The 21087-nt window shown below is 43.1% G+C and overlaps 1 protein-coding gene across 1 annotated transcript in view; it reads left to right on the top strand.

The window, feature by feature from the left end:
- Positions 1 to 19451, top strand: part of INTS9 (integrator complex subunit 9) — a 102262-nt gene extending 82811 nt beyond the window's left edge. The window contains exons 13-17 of the mRNA XM_042446461.1: positions 3839 to 3963; positions 5025 to 5192; positions 14768 to 14866; positions 16457 to 16594; positions 18395 to 19451. Of these exons, the coding sequence (XP_042302395.1) occupies positions 3839 to 3963; positions 5025 to 5192; positions 14768 to 14866; positions 16457 to 16594; positions 18395 to 18571 (707 nt within the window). The 3' untranslated portion in view covers positions 18572 to 19451. The remainder of the gene's footprint in view (positions 1 to 3838; positions 3964 to 5024; positions 5193 to 14767; positions 14867 to 16456; positions 16595 to 18394) is intronic.
- Positions 19452 to 21087: the final 1636 nt, after the last annotated feature.

The following is a 21087-nucleotide window of genomic DNA, read 5'->3' as shown; positions in this document are numbered from 1 at the left end:
CTGTATATATGGGCACCGCCATTGGTACATAACCATTGTGCGGCTTACGTAACGATTACACCAATGGCACACTTGTTACATTGGCGCCATGGCTTGAGAAGAACCCGTCAGCAGGAAGCCATGCAGTTTGGTGGCTGCGGCTTCCCTCTGGCAGAAAAACAGTGGTCTGTACCGTGGCATAATTAAAAATTCACAACATAGAGAAGTTAAAAACTGATAAAGCCGCCTTTTTACCCTGGAAGAACCCTTTAAATAATATCCAGGTGTAGCTGTGTTGGGCATACAGCAAAGTACAATAATATAAAACAGCAATACCTTTTTAGGGCCAACCAAACAGGTACAAAATACATCATGCAAGCTTTCAAAACTCCACTGGCAAAACTCCATCAGGCAAAAGTGTTAAAAACCATAAAGGAGGGGAAGATATGACTATGTTAGAGTCACAGGCCTACTTTATGTCAAGATGTTGTTGTTGTTAACACATGTACCCCAGGAATAAATTGGTTCCTGGAAGCTTTAATAAAAAGCCAGATTTGTGGCTTGGTGCCAGACAGAAATCAGCTTTGGTACCACTTGTATCTCCACTGTAGCATCACTCTGTTTTATAAGGAGCATTTTTTAAAAGAATTTGGAAACATTATTATTAGTTTCTGTAATTGCATTTTCTTTCAGTTCAAAATGAAACCTTCCAAGCCTGAGTCAGGCCATAGTTTGGTTTGCTTGTAATCCTAGTAAGCTTGAAAAAAAGAGTAGGTTTAATTAAAATGGTGGGTTTCTCCTCGCTCTTGCATCTCTTGATTAAAATTGCAATAGGAAAAAGAATGAAAAGAACCAGGGAGGTAATCCTTCCAGATGAATAGACATTGTTCTCTTACTTGAGAGGAGACTAATAACGGGCATAATTTTCATCAAGGTCTCTGAAAACTACCAGGGCACCCTTCTCCATCTTGGTCCCTTTCAGATATGTTGGCTAGAGAAGGTGGGATCTGCAGTCTGACACATCTGAAGGGAGCCAAGATGAAGGAAGCCTGACCTAGGAGTCTTTTGAAAAGATAGGGAGTAAAATTGAACACCATTCTAAGGCTTAATACCTGCTCAATCTAGCTGTCATTATGCAAACGCTGCTCTTGATGCATGTTCTCAGTTGCATAAGAGCACTGCTTTCATTTCTGTCTTGATTCCTGCACAAGGAGAAAGGTGGGATGAAGATCAAATAAATGAATAAATAAATTTGAAAAGAAAATAATGGTAGTAATATTTTTATGGCTGTTTGGATAGGGAATTTTGGAAATAAGTTTGAAAAGAAAATACAGTTCACCCTCTGTATTCACAGGTGGTTTTTTTATCCACAGCTTCAACTATCCATGGCTTGAAAGTATTTACAGTCAGCCCTCCACATTTGCAGCTTTCACATTTACAGTTTTGAATATTTGCAGATTTGATTAATATGTTCCCTCGAGGAATTCTTAGGTCTTCCAAAGAGATTCTGCTGGAAACTGACCATAGAGTTGTGCTGAAGGATCTAGAGATTACTGGAGAAAACATGTCTCTAGGCATTTGTAGTTCTTCCAGCATGATTCTGTGGTCAACCTTTGACAGATGTTGACCATAGAGTTTTACTGGAGGACCTAGAGCCCCCAACCCCAGTGAATGTGTAGGGACCACTGTATTAAAATGTATACATTCTAATAAGCAAACCTTGATTTTGCCATTTTATATAATGGACACCATTTTACTATGCCACTATATTTAATGGGACTTGAGCATCCATGTGTTTTGGTATCCATGGGGGTTCCTGGAACCAAACCCCACTGGATACCAAAAGCCCACTGTAATTATGTTGATAGAATGAGGTATGTAGACATCCCCCCCCCCCAATTCTCATAAATATTGAAACTCGGGGGAAGTCATCCCTGATGCAGAATGGAGGGATATTCAGGAGAGATTTTTTTAAAAAGAAAGAAATATTTCTTCACATGGCACATAGTTAAACTGTAGTACTCTCTACATATAATATTGTGATGGCTTTAAAAAGGGATTATGTAAATTCATGGAGGATGGTATCATTTTAGATTTTATATAATTTGTATTTTGCATTTTATCTATTTTATGAGATGTTGTAACGGTTTTATTGGTCTGTAAACCGCTTTGATCTAAGGAAAAGCGGTATACAAATAAAATTTATTATCAATAATTACTAGTCAGAATAGCAATATGTTGTAGAATCGTAAGAGTTGGAAGAGACCACAAGCACCATCTTGTCCACCTCCCTGCCATGGAGTGACACACACTAAAGCATTTCCAATAGATGGCCATCCAGCTTCTGTTTAATGCCCTCCAATGAAGAGAAGCCCACCATTGTCTCAGTCAATCTGTTCCACTGTTCAACAGCTCTCATAATCAAAAGGTTCTTCCTAATGTTCAGATGGAATCTCTTTTCTTATCATTTGAATATACTTGTTCGTGTTGCAGTCTCTGGAGCAGGAGAAAACAAGGTCATATTATTATTATTATTATTATTATTATTATTATGCTTTATTTATATAGTGCTGTTGATTTGCAGAGCACTGTACATACAAACAATAAAATAGATAAGAGTAAACCTGCCCATGGCGTACAATCTAAGAAATAATAGCATAATACATATAAATAATACATAACAATACAGGAAAGGGTTCAATAAAACAGGCAACAAATTAAAAACATCAAATAGCAAATAATAGTATAATGGTATAATGATAATAAATCTTCTACCTGACATCCCTTCATATATTTGAACATGGCTATCATGTCACCTCTGAATCTTCTGGGTATGTTTCCCATACCCAGCTTCCTAAAACATTCCTTTTAAAGTTTGATTTCCAGACTTTTGACTATCTTGGTCACCCTCCCCTGGCCATGTTCTAGATCATAGAGTTGGAAGAGACAATAAGGGCCATCCAGTCCAACCCTCTAGTATGCAGATTGTCAATATCCTTCTTGAGCAGTCATTTCCAGTACTGGAAACAGTATGATTCCATGTTCAGATGCTGGGGTGAGCAAGAGGGAAGGTGCAGGTTTCCTTGCGTTCTTTGTGTTGACAGTAGAATGATGGGTCCATAACCATTCTAAATGAGTTATTTGTGTCCTGTGTGTCGGCAGCAGAACGCTGGCCCCATAACTCTCCCAGATGAATTACCTTTGTCTTCTTACGTGATCAAGAAGTGAATGGTTTTGAGCATAATTGTTATCATATTACCTGCCATAGCTTTCTTCATTCTTGCACTGTCCAGATATGTTGTACTAAAACTTTCACCATTTTGGGCCACCTGGGCACATACATCTGGAGGGCACCAAGATGGAGAAGATTGAATAGAGACGCTTGTGCAAGATCTGTACTAGGAATGTACTAATAAAATTGGTAGTTGTTGGCATTAATGAATTTTACCATTTTTGTCCTTGCCTTTGAAAACTTTAATTTTGAGGCCTATTTGCATTTCAGATTTTATTCTGAGCAAAAGAAAAAGGTGTGTGTGTATGTGTGTCACAGAAATCTTCATTTTCTGCTTAGAAATGTTATTTTTTGTACAAGAATGTTATTTTCTGCACAGGAAGCATGTTTTCTGTGCAGAGAATGCCATTTTCTACATGCACACCCTGTGTGTTTCACGTAGAATAAGTCCTGAGCATCAAAGATTCTCAGCCATTCAGAATGTTATTTACCAAACGGGAAGCCAATTTTTTTGTCTTTTATTCAAATATTTCCAAATATTCTTTCCCTCCCACCTCTGTCCTTAAATGAATTCAGATACTGTTTCATCCCATTTGTTTATCTTCACTCACTTTTTTCTGTCGATAGAGCCTGACTTTTCTTATCTGGATGCCTTGGCCCCTTATCAACCGCTGGCCATGAAGTGTGTTTACTGCCCCATAGATACCAGGCTGAATTTTATCCAGGTGTCCAAACTGCTCAAAGAAGTACAGGTAAATCAAATTCATATTTTTGTTGTTGTTACTACAAGGCCATGCTCATTGTGGACCCTAAACCAGGAGTGCAGAAGGTGAAGCTTGTGGACCCCAGCCTGCTTTTTGTGGCTCAAAATACCTCCCCCCCCCCCACACACACACATTATTTTTAATCTTTCAGGGAAAAGCAAAATCCTAAAGAAGGTCAGTAGATCCCTGGAGGCCACTAGAAACAGTAGGTGAACTAAAGCTGCCCCAAACAAAAACATAATCACTCCCAAAGTGAGGAACTTATGAATCCAATTTTTGCCCCCAAATGAGGGAGAAGAACCCACCACAGGGGTGAAATTTGGCTCTGCTGCAGTTGCCTACCATGCCCACAATCACATGAAACCACCTCAAACCCATGGCAGCTGAGCATCGTAGAGTTGGAGGGGCCCTTTTTGACCAGCTAATCCAACCTGCTGCATAGCACAGGAAATTCAAGGCTAGAGCATCCTCAGTATCTGTTTCTTTATAGCTGCGGAGTATTGGTAGTGCAGTGTTTAAATGCTTGTACTGCAGCCACAAGGTTGTGAGTTTGATCCCAGGGCTCCAAGGTTGACTCAGCCTTCCATCCTTTCATTGGTCGGTAAAAGGGGTACTCCGCCTGCTGAGAGCAATTGGCTTACAGATTGTAAACTGCTTAGAGAGTACTGAATTCACTCATAAGTGATATAGAATTGTAAATGCTATTGCTATTGCTGTTTAATGGGCTGAGGTTCCTCTTTGCCAGGCATCTTATCCACAGTGTGTTTACTGGTGTTTCTGAAGCAATAATCAAGCCTGATATCACTGGAGCACTTAGTGCATGAGTCTGCTTTATAGTAACTGCCACAGTAAGACACTATGTGGTGTCAGTAGTGGGATACCTGCAGCAAGGGAGAGCCTGTACTGGCTGGGGATCATGGGATTTGTACTACAACATATCTGGAGGGCACTAAACTGGAAAAGTCAATTTACTGACACTTTGATTACATTTCTAGGGCTTCCAGAACTGTGCCCAAATACATGTCTCATTTATTTATTTTTGCCAACAGCCTCTCCACGTGGTTTGCCCAGAGCAGTATACCCAGCCCCCACCGACACAGTCCCACCGAACCGACCTGATGATCGACTGCCTGCCCCCACCTATGTCCTACCGCAGAGCCGAAGTGCTGACTCTGCCATTCAAGCGCCGCTATGAAAAGATTGAAATTACGCCAGAGGTGAGTGACCAAAGGTAGTTTCTCTACATAGTAGGGGAGATGTGACAATTTTGGCTTCAGGTTTTGATGGGTGGATGAGCCTCCAGTACAGTGGGGGGGGGGGTAGCCTCAAACCAACGGAGGAAGACTTGCCTACTCAAAATGGTCAAGAAGGCAACAAATCAACTTGTTTGGAAGAGACCTCCAGGTTAGCAGGAATGCAGAAAATCTTTAGGAAAAAACAAGTGGGCAACTGGGGCTGCCAGATCAGAATTATCCCAGGTCCTGAAATTTCAGAGCCAAAAGCTGAGTCTTAGAGATGACCCCTATAGTGTCACAAAAGACAGGACTTTTCTTTTTCTTTTTTCTTTCTTTTTGGAAATGGTTTTAACTGTATCTGTTTTAATTTGTGTGAGCTTGAGTCCCCAGTATTGGGGAAAAGGTGGGAGGATAGTAGTAGTAGTAGTCTCTCTCTCTGGCTTTGCTTCGCGAACGAAGATTCAGGAAGGACTCATCCCGCGCTTTGTACAAGCGCGTTGGTGACTAAAAAGGCCAATTCGGGATAAACAGGTCCGGTTGCAGAAAGCACAGCAGAAAGTCTTCTTGGGTGATGTTTCCAGGTTGCGGTTCTTTCTGCGTTGTCATTTCTCTTCGAGGCTCGTTCGGCGTGACCTTTCGAAGAAGGCTGCAGCGTCATGGATAGTGCGTCTCCATGCCTCCCGATGCGAGGCCAGGGAGGACCATTGTTGGTAATCTATCTGGCCAAGCCTGAGATGTTGTTTCAGGGAGTCCTTGTATCTCTTCTTTGGGGCACCCCTCTTACGCTGACCCGTGGCGAGTAGTAGTAGTAGTAATAATAATAACAACAACCTATCTGCCCAGACTCAAAATGGCTGAGAGAACTATGTTATGCAGCTGCCTGCCATAAAGCTTTGTTGTTGTTGTTGTTGTTGTTGTTGTTGTTGTGTGCCATCAAGTCATTTCCAACTTATGATGACCCAAAGGCAAATCTATCAAAGGGTTTTCCTGGCGTCCTTTTTTCAGAGGGGCTTTGTCATCCTCTGAGGCTGAGAGAGTATGACTTGCCCAAAGTCATCTATTGGGTTTACCATGTCTGAGCCATGATTTGAACCCCGGTCTCCAGAATCATAGTCCAACACTCAAACCACTATGCCATGGTAGCTCAGCTGTCTCCTATCAATTTCAGAGCACTTTACAGCCTAAGAAGGGTGCCATTTTTCTACTTCGTGTATCATTCACAACAACATGACTTAAGACAGTGTGTTTGTACGTGTTGCAAACTTGCAATAGAAGGATAGTTCACACGTTAGCATTGCATGATGTAGTGGAATTAAACTCACCCCCTTCATCTAAAGCACCATAAACTTTACTGCAAATAAACTTCACAGCATTTAGAAAGAACTCTCTAACTGGAATAGATTTCTCCTGCTAAGAAAGCATTGAAACTCAAAGGGGTGTTGTTTAGCACAGGATTGTAAAAAGGCAATGTGGAGCCCTGTGTAAAATTAAGTCACTTTGCTAACAAAGGGAAGCTTCCCTGTTCAATTTAGGAAGGAGATCTAATTTGCATGCAAGGAACCCATTTGCCTGAATAGTAGCTGGAGTTCAGGAGGGTGTTTTTAATTAGGAAAGAAAAAAGAATTACTCTGTTGGAATCCCTCAGCATCCTTTGCCTTTTGTAGAGCCTGTACGTTCCCTTCCTCCGTTCTGTTCAGGTAAGAGGTCTTGTGCTGCAGAGGTTTAAGCACAATGCCTCTCCCAGCAAAAAGAGATTATACTAGGCTTTATATGCATTGCCCAAGGGGTCAGTTCAGTCCACATGAATAATTTCCCTGTGGAAAGATTTGTGTTGCTGGGAACACTCTGACACCCACAGAAGTAGATCTGCAAAACGGTGCTGCCATGGTCCATTTGTATTCCTTTGGTCTTCTCATCAAAAGTTGTCTGAGCAGCCCTTTCCACCTGGTTGGATTCTTCCTGGTGATTTACACCAGCTTGACTGGCATTTACACAGTGGTAACTGTTTTTTCCAAGGGATGGAAAGGATATTCACAAATATTCAAACAACAAATGAGGGGGGAGGAGGAGGATTTCCTGAGCAGGAGAATCCTGCACAAATGAGACTCTTTACCATTGGGGACTTGTCCTGCATTGTTAAGAAAACCAATTTTTATTTTATTTTTGGCATTCTGCATTGTTTTTTTGCATTTTTTGTATTTTTCCTGTGCAGAAAATGTGCTTTTTTGTGAAGGATACAATTTTCCTGCGAAGTTTCCATGGCTGACTGGGGAATTGAACCTTGATCTCCAGAGTTCAGAATCATAGAACTGGAAGAGGCCACAAGGGTAATGTCCTGCCAGTTCCCAGCCAAGAAGAACTTAGAATTTAGTTCTGTGGACTGCAGATCCCAGAATCCCCCTTTAAGTATAGTCAGTGATCCAAAAATATAGTATCCATCCAACCTCAATTTTGGATTTTGCACATGGACAACACAGCTCTGTTATGTATCCTGTGATGGAAAATGCTACAAATAGCAACCCAGGGCAAGCTCTAATAGTAGAGGAAGGAGATTTCCCATCACTCAACAAGGATCACACTACCCTGAAGCCTTCATCTTCCTGTAATCAGTAAACCATTCTTTTAATTTGACATCACAAACCACCACACCACTGGAGCCTATATTTACACTGCACAACTACATTGGACTGGGTTCCATTGATCCCATGCAACAGCAAAGCAGTATGGGAATATTTGAGGCAAGAAGAGGAAGAGGCTGAGGGTGAAACGCGTGGCGTGAAGCCCAGGCAGGGATTTGGATGAGATGTGCAATTTGGCTGTGACTTGTGCATTTTTAATAAGGCCCTCAGTACTGGACCAGCTGTCCCCCTTGCTCCTGCTTGGCATGTACATCGGCTCTCTTTTCACCATGTCCTTGGGAAATTAACTTCTATGGGTTTATCAAAACTGCACAAATAGGCGAGGCGGTTCTCGGCTTTATTCCTTAAACGTTTTAAGAAACCCTTGAGACTCATTACAGTCCCTGTAGCAGCAAAATAGCTTTAATGATGTCTGTGATGAAAGGCTTTTTAATAAAAACTGCCACACAACACACACATGCCCATCAGGGGTTTTTTTATTAAAGCTTTTTTTTTTTTTTAAAGTTTAAAAGTATGGGTGGAATTCCACTTGCTAATCTCCAACAGGCCAGCTCTTGCATCAGTCGCCCTGTGCAGAACTCCACAGTGCCAGCTTGTCATTGCAGAAAAGGCCTAATCTAGACCCCAGAAGACTGTGTCGTCCTTCTGTCAATAAACAGGAGATTATTTTTGCCATTTGCTGAGAGGGAAGATTTGGAGTTCTCATGGGCCATAGAGCAAGGCTACCCAAAATGGTTATTCATGGGCTGCTGCCAGTTCACAAGCAATCAGCTTCTGGTCTGCTGCAAGTTCTCAAGGAAGAAAAAAAGAGTTGTAGCCAGTGGCACCTGGCAGATTAGGAGGGAGACCTGGAGCCAGCTACCCGCTTCTGACTTGGGAACAAATGAGTGGGAATGCCCCAGCCAAATCTCTTCAATCTTTTCAAAGCATCATGTTGCTACTCAAAAAGTTTCAAATATACAGTATGTACTATGCTACTTGCATTCCAGAATCCAAAATATTCCAAAATTGGGGGGGGAGGGGAATCCAAATTATGAAATACTTCTGATCCCAGCATTTTGAATAAGAGAATAAGACAGGTCAAGATGGAACTTAGAGCCTGTATCCACCCCACCGGGGGTGGTGGACCCGTTACAATGGTCCGCCCTCGATGTGCTTAATGGAACCAATCTGATTCCAGAAAGCCTTAGAGGGTTTAATGGTTGGGAATGCCGGTGATCCCATCGATGCTTTGGTTAATACTTGGAACACTGATCTCCCCAGGGCTATCGACACGATTGCTCCCAAGCGTCCTTGGCATTCCACTTCAAACTGTAAGTCATGGTATACACCAGAGCTTAGGAAGATGAAGCGGTTTGGACAACGACTAGAGTGCAAGTGGCGGAAGACTCGACTCTTATCCGGCAGAACTCACCATAGGAACTTTCTTTGGTCCTATTGGGAGGCAATACATGCAGCAAAGAGATCCTTCTTCTCTGCACGTACAGCGTGCCTGTGCCATACATGGGCGCGCCATACGTGGTCTTGAGCATATACGCTCAAGCCGCGGGGAGCACGCGGGGCAGAAGGGGCGGCGCGTCCCATTCAATTGAATGGGGGCGCGCACCCGTGGCGCCCTGTGTACCGCCGCACCGCCGTGCACAAGCCCCGTTGTTTCCAATGGGGCTTCAGCATAGGCAGAATTCGCCTTACACAGCGGGATCCGGAACGGATCCCCCGCGTAAGGAGAGGGCCAACTGCATTGCGTCTGCAGAGTCCCGTCCAGCAGAGCTGTTTAGGGTGATGAGGGAGCTGACGCAGGTGTCCCCTGCACCAAATCCTTTACTTAACCCGACGACGTCCTGCTGCGATGCATTTGATAACTTCTTTGTACACAAAATCTCTCAAATAAGAGCCAACTTAGATGCCAATATTTCAACAGAAACCATAGACAAGGTGTCCAGCGACTCCGTCGATGAAGTTATTCTGGATCAGCTGCAGTCTGTGAGTACCAATGACGTGGACAAGCTCCTTGGTAGGGTGAAGAAAACAACTTGCCCTCTCGACCCTTGCCCATCATGGCTGGCCGTCGGGGGGGGATGCATTGAGGAAGTTCCTTATGGATATCATCAATGCGTCCTTCAGGGAAGGACATATTCCATCTTGTTTGAAGGAAGCAGCTGTTAGGCCGCTTCTGAAAAAACCTTCTCTTGACCCCCTGGATATGAATAATTACAGGCCAGTGTCTTTACTACCATTTTTGAGCAAGGTGATCGAGAGGGCGGTTGCTCTTCAACTCCAAGCTGTCTTGGATGAAACCGATTATCTAGACCCATTTCAAACTGGCTTCAGGACAGGCTTTGGGGTTGAGACTGCCATGGTTGCCTTGACCGACGATCTGCGTCAGAGCATTGACAGGGGCAGTGTGACCCTGTTGGTGCTTTTAGACCTCTCAGCGGCTTTTGATACGATAGATCACGGCATCCTCTTGGATCGCCTGAGGGGGCTGGGAATTGGAGGCACTGCATTGCAGTGGTTCCGGTCCTTCCTCTCGGGCAGGTCCCAGAGGGTGCTGCTCGGGGACAGCTGCTCCAGTAAAAGGGAACTCACCTGTGGGGTTCCACAGGGTGCTATTCTATCCCCGATGTTATTTAACATCTATATGAAGCCGCTGGGTGAGATCATTCAGAGTTATGGAGCTGGGTGTTATCAGTACGCTGATGACACCCAGATCTATTTCTCCGTGTCTCGTTTGTCAGCCTCGAATTCTAATGGCATCTCCTCTCTCAATGAATGTCTCCGGGCAGTACTGGGCTGCATGAGGAAAAACAGATTGAAACTGAATCCGGACAAGACGGAGATCCTCACGGTAGCGGCCCCGAAACCAAGAATTGGGTTGCAACCTCCAGTCCTGGATGGGGTCACACTCTCCTCTAGTGACTGTGTTCGCAGTCTGGGGGTGCTCCTTGACTCGTCGCTCCTGATGACAAATCAGGTAAATGCAACAGTCAAGAGTGCCCATTATCAGCTTCGACTGATACACCAACTGCGCCCTTTTCTGGAAGTAAGGGATCTCGAGACTGTTGTACACGCGCTGGTAACCTCACGTCTAGATTTCTGTAATGCGCTCTACATGGGGCTACCCTTGTGCTTGATTCGTAAACTGCAATTAGTGCAGAACATGGCGGCCAGAGTAGTGTCAGAAACATCGAGGAGGGACCATATTACTCCGGTATTAAAGTCCCTCCACTGGCTGCCTATTAGTTTTCAGGCCCAGTACAAGATGTTGATTATCACCTTTAAAGCCCTAAATGGCTTGGGTCCAAACTATCTCAGGGACCGCCTCCTCCCATATAATCCTCCCCACACACTCCGGTCCTCTGGGAGGAATTTGCTGCAGCCTCAAAGATCTAGGCTTTCGGCTACCTCCCAGAGGGCTTTTTCTGTTGTTGCCCCCAGATTATGGAACGACCAGCCGGACGAGATCCGTCAATTGACATCTTTAGACAGCTTTAAAAAGGCTGTAAAGACGGATCTCTTCCAGCAGGCCTTTCCTGGGTAGATAACCCCGGCCTCAGGAACCCTCTTCTCTTGAGAGTCTCCAAGGTCCTCCCTATCAAATTCAAGTAGAATGCTACCATAGTTTACTGTTTTGTTCTGTTTTGTAATAATGTGTATGTGTTGATGTTGTTTTAATTTGTTGGTTTTAATTATAATTGATTTAATAATTTTTAAGGGGGAGAGGGAAGTAGATTTTTGATGTATAATGTATTGTATTTTATTGCTGTTAGCCGCCCTGATTGACCTCAAAGGTAAATTATTATTATTATTATATTCCGCCAGTAATAGCAGGAATGGAAACACAGTGTGTAATTACAGTTCTCAGATTTACTCAGTGCTTGTGTTTATATGGATACAGAGTGAGAGGTAGAGTCAGTAGAGAAACTCCTGTAATTTCTGGCAAATGGCTTATTTGAGGACTCTGGAGACCACACTTGGCCATGGAAACTGACTGTGTGTCCCTGGGCAAATTGCACTCCCTCAGCCGGAAGGGATTGACAACCCCTCTCCAAATCCTGCTAAGAAAACCTCATAGTACTTTCACTTTAGGGTAGCCATATGGTGGAAATGACTTGACAGAACACAACAACAACTGTTGTTGAATATAGTGCTATAGTCTTTATTCCAAATAATTTACTGTGGTCAGCATGCTTTCTTCCATGAGATTTGTTTGAGATTTCCTGCTTGGCAGGGGGTTGGACTGGATGGCTCTTGCGGTCTCTTCCAACTCTATGATTCTTTGTTGTTGTTGTTGTTTTATTCCCAACACACCAAGACAGTGGGAAGGGGGAGTGAGGTCAGACAAGCTGAGACCCATAAAAAATGGATAGTGCCCCATGCCACCCATGGGATGTGAACTGCTCACTCCCTGATTTAAAATATTGCTGGCAGGTTTTTCAAGTTGTTAGAAATGCCAACCTGATATTTAATGTGTAGAACTTGGCAAGATACGATTTATGGCCCACACTCCCCCTTGCACTTGGTTGCTCTACCCCATGGGATTTTACCATTTCATGTTTTGGATGAGTACATCAGGAGGAGAAAACAGGGAAAGGCACAGGTGACCCAGAGAAGCCAAGCATTACATAGCGTAAGTCAATCTCCTGTCCTCCTGCCCTCCCCACCTCTGCTCTCCTCCAAAAGGAAATCCAACCATATAAATAAAACATAACGGGAAGCCAAATGTCTTTTACCCTCTTGCTTTGGGGAAGAGCCTTCCTGGCTGCTAATAGATTTATTTATCGGGGTGTAAGAGTGTTCAAGGCCCTGAGGCACACCTCATTTTTTATTGAAGGCTGTCATCACAGCCGCTACTCCGAATCTTCGCCTTTTTTTAATGACAGTGCCAGGAAGCAGGTTTTGATTTTATGTGCTGCACTGTTTGAATGCAGATGTGATTTTGCAATGCATAACCTAGAGACACCATTCTAGAGTCCTATAGACCAGAGAGTCTCTAGGCTAGCTACAGAACCATTAAGGGTTGATGTACGTAAACTCCAGCCATTTTCAGGATCTTTCGCCAAGAAACTTTGAGGTTCCATAGGAGAAGATCCATAGAAGGGGGAATTGTGTTTCTGAAAAACAGTCTGCATGTTTTCTCCAGGACTGAATAGAAGCAGGGAGACTGAAGGTGCAACTACACTGTAGAAATAATACAATTTGAGATCACTTTAATTGCCACGTCTCCATCCTACAGATTCCTGAGATCTGTAGTTTGTTGAGGCACCAGCACTCTTTGGCAGAGAAGGCTAAAGACCTTGCAAAACTATAAATTCCGGGTTTACATAGGATGGAGCTGCATTGTTTAAAGTGGTGTCAAACTGCATTATTTCTATAGTGTAGATACACCCTTGGAATGCGAGAAGATTGCAGTTGGATCAGACAAAGGGAAATGAAAGATTCAAATCTTGTCAGTGCACTTTGCTGATGGAAATCCACCAGTGTAAGCAGAGGGAACTGTAGGCACTGTGGGCATGAAGGAAGGAAAGACTGTGGAGAAATAGAAAGCATTTTGTCTGTCTTCCTTTTCTACTCCTGCTGCACTATCCTGGAAAAGGTGCAACCTCTGGCATAGTGTAACAGTGAATGGCATCCTGTTTACCACAGTGGTCAACTCCAGAAAGCGCAGAAAGCAAAGGCAGGATGCAATGGCAGGGATTCGCTCTAGAAAAAAGTATACTCAAACTTTTGGCCATGCTGGTTGCAGGATTCTGGAAGATGCAAGCCAAAAAAAGTCACTTTTTGAAAGCATTGTATTATTGGCCAACTTATTTTCAACGTCTGTCGTTATGATCAGTAGCATGGAATTACCTGCCACTTACCATGCAGATGTGATGTATTCATTGAGCTGGGGATATAATGGGAACATGATGCAAGAAATGTCTTATTTGAAATGTAAATTAAATGATAAAACTGTGTGCCTAAACAATGAAAAGCCTATGTTCCTCCCTCAGAGAGGTGTATATCTATGTATTTACTATTTTCCCCATTTTAATTAAATACAGTGAACCCTCGGTATCTGTTGGGGTTTGGTCCTAGGGCCCCTTGTGGATGTCAAAATTTGGATGCTCAAGTCCCATTATATACAGTGTTCTAGTAAAATGAGGTCCCTTATATAAAATAGTGAAATCAAAGTTTGCTTTTTGGAGTTTATATCTTTTTTTTTGAATATTTTAAGCTGTGGATAGTTGAATCCGTGGATATGGAGGACTGACTGTAGTCTAAAATAGAGAGCTTGTTCACTGTCTCATATTTAAAACCCTGACATCTTAGTATTTAAGAGTAATTATGTAGAGGGCTGATGCTGAATCTGCCACTTTGGACAGGGTGATCAGATATCCCAACCACAAAGGAGGACAAAGCACTGTAAAATGTAGGACTTTCAGGGAAAAAATAATGCTTCATAGTCATGCTCCAAATGGAGGATATTTTTAAATTCCTCCTGGGCAGAAGGCCGAAATGTAAGACATGTCCTGGAAAAGGAGGATGTCTAGGCACCCTGTCTTTAGTTAACCTGTCCTTTGCCAGCCAACCTGTATCTGTTCAGAGGACTCTCTCATCACTTTCTGGTTACCTGGGCTCCGAACTCATAATCTACTGTATACAGTTGATCATGGGTTGGGAGCCCAGGTAACCAGAAGATGATGCAAGGGTCCTCTGAACAGATGCAGGTTGGCTGGCAAACAGCAAAGGACCCTCGGTTTCTTTTCTAAAGTGGCATGGGTAGGGAACACTTCAGTTTCACCCATCCCTGCTGTGGACTTATCCATGTGTGTGTAAGTGTACTCTTCCTGTGTATTTTATTGATGCAAATCATCCTGCCTCCATTGGATTTCCTCCTCTTCTATTTTTCATGTTGCACTGTCTGTTTTTCTCCAGCTTGCAGACTCTCTGGTGCCCACTGAGATGAAACCGGGTATTTCCTTGGCAACCGTTACTGCTGTTTTGCATACCAAAGACAACAAGCATGTGCTCCAGGTACAGTGAATGCTGGCAGAAGGGGGTCAAGGTGATGCCCAAGCCAGGGGAGGAGGCTGGGCAAAGGCCCTTGCTTTGATCAGCAGCCCAAGTTTCCCAGTTAATTAGCAATTATTGCTACTCTGTTCCAGAAAAACACCTGGAACAAAGCATTTTTTGAAAAGTTTCCTTGATTCCATCTGTTGGGAAACACAAAAGAACCAGGGTCCATCAATCAGTTCCATTTTGGAATATGCCTCAGGAAACTGAAGATTTCCTGAGCTCTATTCACTGGCGTAAACCTGCTGTTTCCTGCCAAACAGCAACCCACCCACCCCAAACAGTCAGGAATAAGCGAGGGTTTTGGATTTTTTTAATTTAAAAAATTGACAATACGTTGCCAAACAAACATGGCTTTAAAACATGAGGATACAATGCATCAGCTTCCTCCCACCTGTTACCCTGCAGATGCATTGTAATACAATGACAATCAACCCTAGCCTTGTTGAGGACTCAGGACAGCAGTCCTTGAACAAAAAAAACTACAAAAGAAGATTGGAAGGACAAACAGCTGAATTACAATATATTCACAAACTCCAATCCATCAACAGTGGGTTAAACAGAGGCAATGGCTTCCTGGTACAGTACACATATTATAACAACGGTTAACACCCCAGCTTCATGCGGACGCTCTTGGCCAGTTTATCATATCTCTTTTCTGGTTCCAACCTGTCCACACCACATTTCAGAACTCCCTCCATCATTCAAGTAGGCATACATCCACATATCTTCCATCATGCCTTTGTCCCTCAATGACCATAACTGAAAATGAACTTGTCACCTCATCACCATACCTACAAGTTTTGTATTTCTATGGCCATTCATACAGTGTAATTATAAAGGTCCTTCACTCTATGCATTTGAGAAAGTAGTCCTAAGCCCAATGAAAGCTCATGCTGCAACTTCTTTCACTCATTTAGTCTCAAAAGTGCTACAAGATCCCTTTGCATACTGACCTTTTATAACAGTTAAATCCCCAGGCTGAAATCCTATCATATTCCATGAAAGTAGAACATCTACCAGGGTAATTATGCATTCCCCAGAGGCTAGCTTTTTCTAGAATGCCCTATTTTAGTGCTTCAGTGTTGGACTCACAGAGTCCTGTGAGGGTTGGCTTGGAAATTTGCCTGTGCCTTTATGGCAGGTGATTTCCCAAACCACTCTTTCCAGCGTGCCTTCGCTCTGAGAACACTTGAGAATCAGGCATTGAAGAAACCGGCCACTATAGAAAGACTCAGGCTGTAGTTGGAAGTGTGTGCCAGGTATTTGCCTCCTGCCACTCTTCCACTTGTACAGGGAGATCTCCCCTGGATTAGTGGGAAAGAGGTAAAATTACTCATGGGACAGACTGTCTCATGATTACTTTTGACATTTTACGATACTCCCACTGACCCTGATGTAATGTCAGGAGAATAGAGTTTCCCCTCCTGAATAAGAAAAGCTGCCCATCCTTGTAGTAAGATTGTCAAGGTAGGACGATAGGTCACCTGAGCATTTGTAGATCATTACTTGCAGTAACTCAGCTGTCCCCCAATTTCTGCTTGCTTCTAGGTTCCTCCCAAACTTCCCCAGCCTCAAACTGGTAAAAAGAGGAAGAGGATGACAGACGACGTCCCAGAACTGAAGCCTGTCAAGCCTCTGCTAAGTGGCTCCGTCCCAGTGGACCAGTTAGTACAAACTCTAGAAAAGGTAATGAAATTCTCTCTTTGTGCCTCAAGCTATTGCTGAACCATTACCTATAGAAGCTGTCTATGTCATGATCCACATGTATTTGCTTTTATTTTCTTAAATATCTACCCCCTTTTCTATTACACACTGGTGGCACAGGGCAGAAGGGGTGCTAAACCTACATTTTGTAACCCTCAGTATCAAGGGCAGAGAGGCAATCCTGAATTTCAGACCATGAACCCAAACGGATAGAACTGAACAGAAACCACTGAAGACTAAGCTGGTATCTGTTTGCCTAGCGATAGCTTGGCTTCATCTGCACCTCAGTATGATGCTACAGTATGGCTGAACCCTGGCTTTTTGAGGAATGTGTAATTGCCTGGGTATTGCAAATATTTGTATGCCACTTATACACACTCTTCCCTTGGAAAACTTATCAGTTCTTTTGGTTTTTCCTACCATCTGTACGCCGATGATACCCAGCTGTACCTTTCCACCCCTAATCTTTCACCAGAGCTAGAGCAGCAAGTGTCATCCTGTTTAATAGCTGTCTCCCACTGGATGCACCATCAGTGTTTGAAGCTCAATATGTCCAAGACTGAGCTTCTTGTTTTCCCTCCTAAGCCCACCCTTCACTATTCCTTTTCTATTTCTGTCAATAACATCTCTATCCAGCCGGTCCAGGAAGCCCGCAGTCTCGGTTTCATCTTCGACTCCTCTTTGTCATTTATCCCCCAGATCCAGACTACAGCCAAAGTCTGTAGATTTTTTCTCTATAATATTGCCAAAATCCGCCCATATCTCTCAGCTTCTACCACAAAATCACTGGTCCATGCCCTAGTGGTCTCACGACTAGACTACTGTAACCTCCTCTTGGCAGGGCTTCCCCTCTCTCACCTCCACCCATTAATTTCTGTTCAGCATTCAGCTGCATGCATTATTTCACTCGCTCGCCGTTATGATCATGTCTCCCCTCTGTTGTCCTCCCTTCACTGGCTCCCTTTTCCTTTCCGCATCAGGTACAAACTTTTGCTACTCACCTTTAAAGCCCTGCATGGGCTGGCCCCTCTTTATTTAACTAATCTTCTCTCTCCCTACATCCCTACTCGCACTCTCCACTCTGGTAGCCAAAGTCTCCTCTCTCAACCCAGGATCTTCTCTGCCCCATCCCGGATCTGCCCCTTCTCTCTTGCTGCCCATCATTCCTGGAACCTTCTTCCTCTGCATGCACGGCTCATCACTTCCCTAACCAGCTTTAAGGCTGAGCTGAAAACCATATTGTTTAGGGAAGCGTTCTCAGGGAATTTGTGATTGTCATCTGGCTGTCTGATAATATTTGATGTGATGTGATCTGCTTTTATATGTGATGTTTTTAATTTGTCTTTTCTTTTCTACATGGTAATTTTATCTATTTCTCTATTTAATTGTTATTATCTTAGAGTGTACGCCTTGGGCAGGCTTTTATATACTCCTTAATTTTACCGACTTTGTACAGCGCTGTGTATAATTACAGCGCTCTAGAAATAAAGTTTAACAATAATAATAATAATAATAATAATAACAACAACAAAGTTGTGTATGGAAATAAAATGTAAAATACACACAAAACAAATTATTTTTGAAATCCAAAAAGTAGATGTTTGGTTGAAACAGAGAAGGCTTGCTCAGATAATATGTTTTAAACATGCATCAAAAACTGAGGACAGTTGCACCATGGATGTAAAACAAACATCTTCCATCATGTGAATCCATTTCCAATGTTGAGCACATGTTGTTTGTTTTCTCATTGTCAACACCCTTTCTTTTCTCTGGCAACTGCAGCACGGCTTTAGTGACGTCAAGGTGGAAGACACTCCAAAGGGACACATTGTGTTATTCCAAGATGTGGAAACACTCATTCGCATTGAGGAGGATTCAACCCACATCATGTGCGAAAGCGACGAGGCGCTGAGGGTGAAGTTGCAGGACCTGGTCCTCAAATTTCTACAGAAATTCTAGCCATTTTTTCCCCCAAAGGAGCAGCAAGTGCAGCTGGTGCTGATGGGGCTGAAAGAGCCACGCTGTCTGCAAGAAACCACACTTCCCTCCAAATAGAGAGTGTTTATCCACAGAGACTTCTGTACTATAGGAAAGGCAGAATTCGACAGGTGTAGGTTTCTGCATCATGGCAAGAACTGCTTCCACTAAATTTTGAATTTTCATAGTGTTGAGAAAATGCAAGAGACAGGGCCCAGAATCCTCTTGTGGCTTATGCCAATATAACTATGTGTTACAACTGGCATAGGCCACTTTATGGAGAACTATATTGGAGCAGTGTAGGGAAGCAGAAAAGGGCATTTTTCTCACTGTCCTGCCAACTCCCAAACAGCTTGAGAACTGGCAGAGCAGGTTCATCTTCTGAGAGAAAGACAGCTTTTCTTGATGGGGAGGGCATTATTGTTATACCCCTGGGTATTTTACCACTGCTGCTGCTACATAGCAGCGTAGTTGCACTGGTTAACAGGATTGTGGCCTCAGTCAAGAAAGGATTTGATTAACCCTTCTCTGTATTTATAGTGCATACAGAACCACAGTGCTCAACCTGCCCTTAATGCAGTCAACTCAGAAAGAGAAAGCACACAACCACAACTGAGGTCTTGTCATGGGCCATGTTGTTCTCTTGCAAAACACAGAACTTCAGAAATGTTTTTTGTCATTTTGTTTGAGACGTGATTGGAATAGCAACAAGGGAAGTACTCTTTAAAGCCGGCTTTTAATTTCATCCATTTGTTTTTCCTTTTATTTCCTTTGTTGTTGTAACACTGAAAACCTAGAGATAGCTGGTCATAGGCGATCAATTTTTTAAAACAAAATAACAATAAACAATGTCATTGAGAGACTTTTATGTTTAAGTCTGTGGTTTAAGGATTTATCAAGCTGAAAAGTGTTTTCACAGATCATAGGTACTGTAGGATATTAAAGGCCAAATGAGTGTGCAGTTTTCTCTACAGCACTGAAACGTATTTATTTCATTTTCCACTCTGCTTTTATCACTCTGCTGTTTATCAGAAAAGCTCAACTGAAACAAGAGATGAGAAGAATCTGGAAGGTGTGTGTATTTGCGCAACTGAATGAGAGAGAGGAGGAACCCTTGCACACTTCTAGCTGGACTCTTCCCTCCCCATCTCCTCTTGACTGGAAACTGAAGAAGGAGGAGTAGAGGAAAAGCAGGCATTGCTATAAATCTGATGCTGCCAGGTGTGTTTGTTTCTGTATCCCCATGACAGTTACTCAGCCAATAGATCACGAAGTAGCTGAAGTAGAAGCTCACTCTAATCCAGATAAGGTAATGAGATCTTGGAAGCAGGATTCTGTATGCATGGCACTCGCTGGTACATGAAACAGAGACATAAATCAAGTGCACATTCTACTGTACACCAGAATGCCCATACAATGTAGATGTTAATTTCTCCTGCATTGTTTACAAGTGGGATGTGTTTTATTAAGTGTTTAATCCCATATACACCTCTTTCTTGGAAAAACTGGTTGTACAAAAATACCACATCTGCAATTTCATATCCCAAAAGTGTAGTTCATCAATATCAGCATTGGAGATATGCTATGCCAGCCCTACACAACCCCCATGCAGAGAAGCAACTTGCTCAACATATGTCAATGACTGTGTGCTTTTATGATGTGCAATCACATTATGAAATAAATGCACACCATAAATACAACCACAATATGCATCTGCAATACACAACATTGTTGTTTGCACGACTCCACTTCTGCTGCAGTAACCTGGCATCATGCTACAATGATGTAATTAGACTTATGACTTGCAACTATTTCCTACTCAGATTTACTGTCTTGTTTCCATTGCCACAATTGTAAATCATAGAATCATAGAATCATAGAGTTGGAAGAGACCACTAGGGCCATCCAGTCCAACCTCCTGCCATGCAGGAAATCCAAATCAAAGCATCCCTGACAGATGGCCATCCAGCCTCTGTTTAAAGATCTCCAAGGAAGGAGACTCTATCACCCTCCGAGGAAGTGCATTCCACTGTCGAACAGCCCTTACTGTGAGGAAGTTCCTCCTAATGTTCAGGTGGAATCTCTTTTCCTGTAGCTTGCATCCATTGTTCCGGGTCCTGTTCTCTGGAGCAGCAGAAAACAAGCTTGCTCCCTCCTCAATATGACATCCTTTCAAATATTTAAACAGGGCTATCATATCACCTCTTAACCTTCTTTTCTCCAGGCTAAACATCCCCAGCTCCCTAAGTCGTTCCTCATAGGGCATGGTTTCCAGACCCTTCACCATTTTAGTCGCTCTCCTTTGGACACGCTCCAGTTTCTCTGTGTCCTTTCTGAATTGTGGTGCCCAGAACTGGACACAATATTCTAGGTGGGGCCTGACCAGATCAGAATACAGTGGCACTATTACTTCTCTTGATCTAGACACTATACTTCTATTGATGCAGCCTAAAATAGCATTGGCCTTTTTAGCTGCCGCATCACACTGTTCACTCATG

This window comes from Sceloporus undulatus, chromosome 1 (assembly GCF_019175285.1).
Source record: "Sceloporus undulatus isolate JIND9_A2432 ecotype Alabama chromosome 1, SceUnd_v1.1, whole genome shotgun sequence".
Classification (NCBI taxonomy): domain Eukaryota; kingdom Metazoa; phylum Chordata; class Lepidosauria; order Squamata; family Phrynosomatidae; genus Sceloporus; species Sceloporus undulatus.
This window is presented reverse-complemented; position numbering and strand designations above follow the sequence as displayed.